A 2,004-nucleotide genomic window follows, 5' to 3' on the forward strand; every position below is an offset into this window, starting at 1 on the left:
GACAGATAGATTTAGGGACGGCTTGGCTAGACATATGATATATTGGGATGGATTGCAAGACTACTTTTAGTAGGATTATCTAGCTAGGGGTATTTAGAACCCGGAATGTCCAATTATCTATCTTCTTTCATATCTTGCCTATAAGAGGTCCCCAATTTGCTACTCTGTACTGATACTCATTAAGCATGATGCTGAGATACTTAGCTGGAAAACTTCCTAATCAGAATCCCATTGTTCTTGCCAAGAATCTTTGGGATGCTACCTGGGTGTTAAAGAAGAAGATTTCTGATTTCTCATTGTTAATCTCTGTCCCTGAGGCTTTCGTAAACTCTGAGAGAATTTTTAGAATCTGTTGGGCTTCCTTGAGAGTAGCTTGTCCGTAGAGCATGACATCATCTACAAATTGTTGATGTGTTATAGGAGTTCGTAACCCCATATGCGCAATCCCTTTATCTTTTCATTGGCCAGACGCGCTTTCACCAGCCGGCCCAGACCTTCTGCTGCTAGAATGAATAGGAACGGGGAGAGGGGATCTCCCTGTCTGAGACCTCTCGTAGGGTTAAAAGCTTCCGATGGGGATCCATTTAGTAGGACCGACATCACCGGGGTATTAACCATTGACATTATCCACTTCACCCATCTCTCGTCAAAGCCATAAGCCTTTAGGATACCCCCCAAGTATTCCCAACTAAGACAATCATACGCCTTCGCTAGATCCAATTTTATCAGCATACCCTTGTTTTTGGAATTTTTCAGTGAGTGTATTACCTCTTGAACAATTACTATACCATCCATTATTTGTCTTCCTTTAACAAATCCAGTTTTCTCCTAAGCTATGAGGTTAGGCAGGATTGGTTTTAATCTGTTTACCATTATTGTAGCCAATATTTTGTATACTACATTACATAAAGCTATGGGTCTGAAGCCTTGGGGTTCTTTTGAGTTCTTCGTTTTCGGAATCAGAGCAAGGAAGGTGGCATTTAGGGTCGGGTGCATGCGTTTCATGCATCTTGATTCTTCGACTAGTTCCACGAGGTCCTGGATCATGAAGCTTTAGGAGGCTTGGTAGAATTATATAGTAAATCCGTCAGGCCCCGGGGCCTTGTGCTTCGCCATGTTTTTTACTACTTCCTCCACTTCTTCTTTTGTGATCACCCTTAGTAGGGCCAGGTTTTGATCTCTGGTCACTTTGTTAGGGATATAATGGCAAACATTAGTTATTTGCTCCTCCCTTCGTATATTAGGTTCAGTCAGAATCCCTTTGAAGTAGTCTACCAGCAACTTCTCCATTTCTTTTTGTTGAAGTATCCTGTTCCCTTCACTGTCTTTGAGTGAGAAGATTCTATTATGCTGTCTATGGTTCAACATTGATTTATGAAAGAATTTTGTATTTTTCTCCCTTCTTTCAGACATTGGAATCTTGATTTTTGTTTCCATAGAATTTCTTCTTGCTTTCTTTCCTCGATTTGGGTAATCACCCTCCCTTCCTCCTCTGCCAGCTCCGCAATTCTTCCTCCATCGATGATTTGTTGTTGGATTCTCTCCATTCTTGCTTGTAGTATTTCTTTCTCTTTTTGAATGTTACCAAATTCCTTTCTATTCCATTTCTTTATTTTACCTTTTAGGTCCTTTAGTCTAATTTGGAACGTATGCATTTTGTTTCTACCTTCCATGCCGTTTTTACTCTCCTACCACCAAGTTTTCATTTTGTCTATGAAAGTTGGATCTCTTAGCCAGAAGGCCTCGAACCGGAATGGCCTGTTTTTGTTCTGAGGATTCATTGCAATCTCCAGTTTAATAGGCCAGTGGTCTGACCCTATAGACGGAAGAATGGAAGCTTCATAGAAGATATCCTTTCCTATGAGTTGTTCAGAGGCTAGAAATCTGTCCAGCCTTGATGCTATTTGTCTGTTCCCGCCTCTTCTGTTATTCCAGGTAAATTTTCCATTTATAGTTGGAATGTCCACCATCCTTAATTCCATTTGCAAGTCTCTGAATCTCTCC

The 2,004-nt window shown here is 40.9% G+C and overlaps 1 protein-coding gene across 1 annotated transcript; it reads right to left on the reverse strand.

Annotated features, from left to right (window-relative positions):
- Positions 1-414: 414 nt before the first annotated feature.
- Positions 415-795, reverse strand: LOC149161311 (secreted RxLR effector protein 78-like). Its single transcript, XM_089434838.1, has one exon. The coding sequence runs from the start codon at positions 793-795 to the stop codon at positions 415-417; it is 381 nt and encodes a 126-aa protein (XP_089290964.1).
- Positions 796-2,004: the final 1,209 nt, after the last annotated feature.

The sequence above is a fragment of the Pinus tabuliformis genome, chromosome 5_2 (genome assembly GCF_031772625.1).
Source record: "Pinus tabuliformis cultivar Carrire ecotype Pingquan chromosome 5_2, CPIR1, whole genome shotgun sequence".
NCBI classification, from domain to species: domain Eukaryota; kingdom Viridiplantae; phylum Streptophyta; class Pinopsida; order Pinales; family Pinaceae; genus Pinus; species Pinus tabuliformis.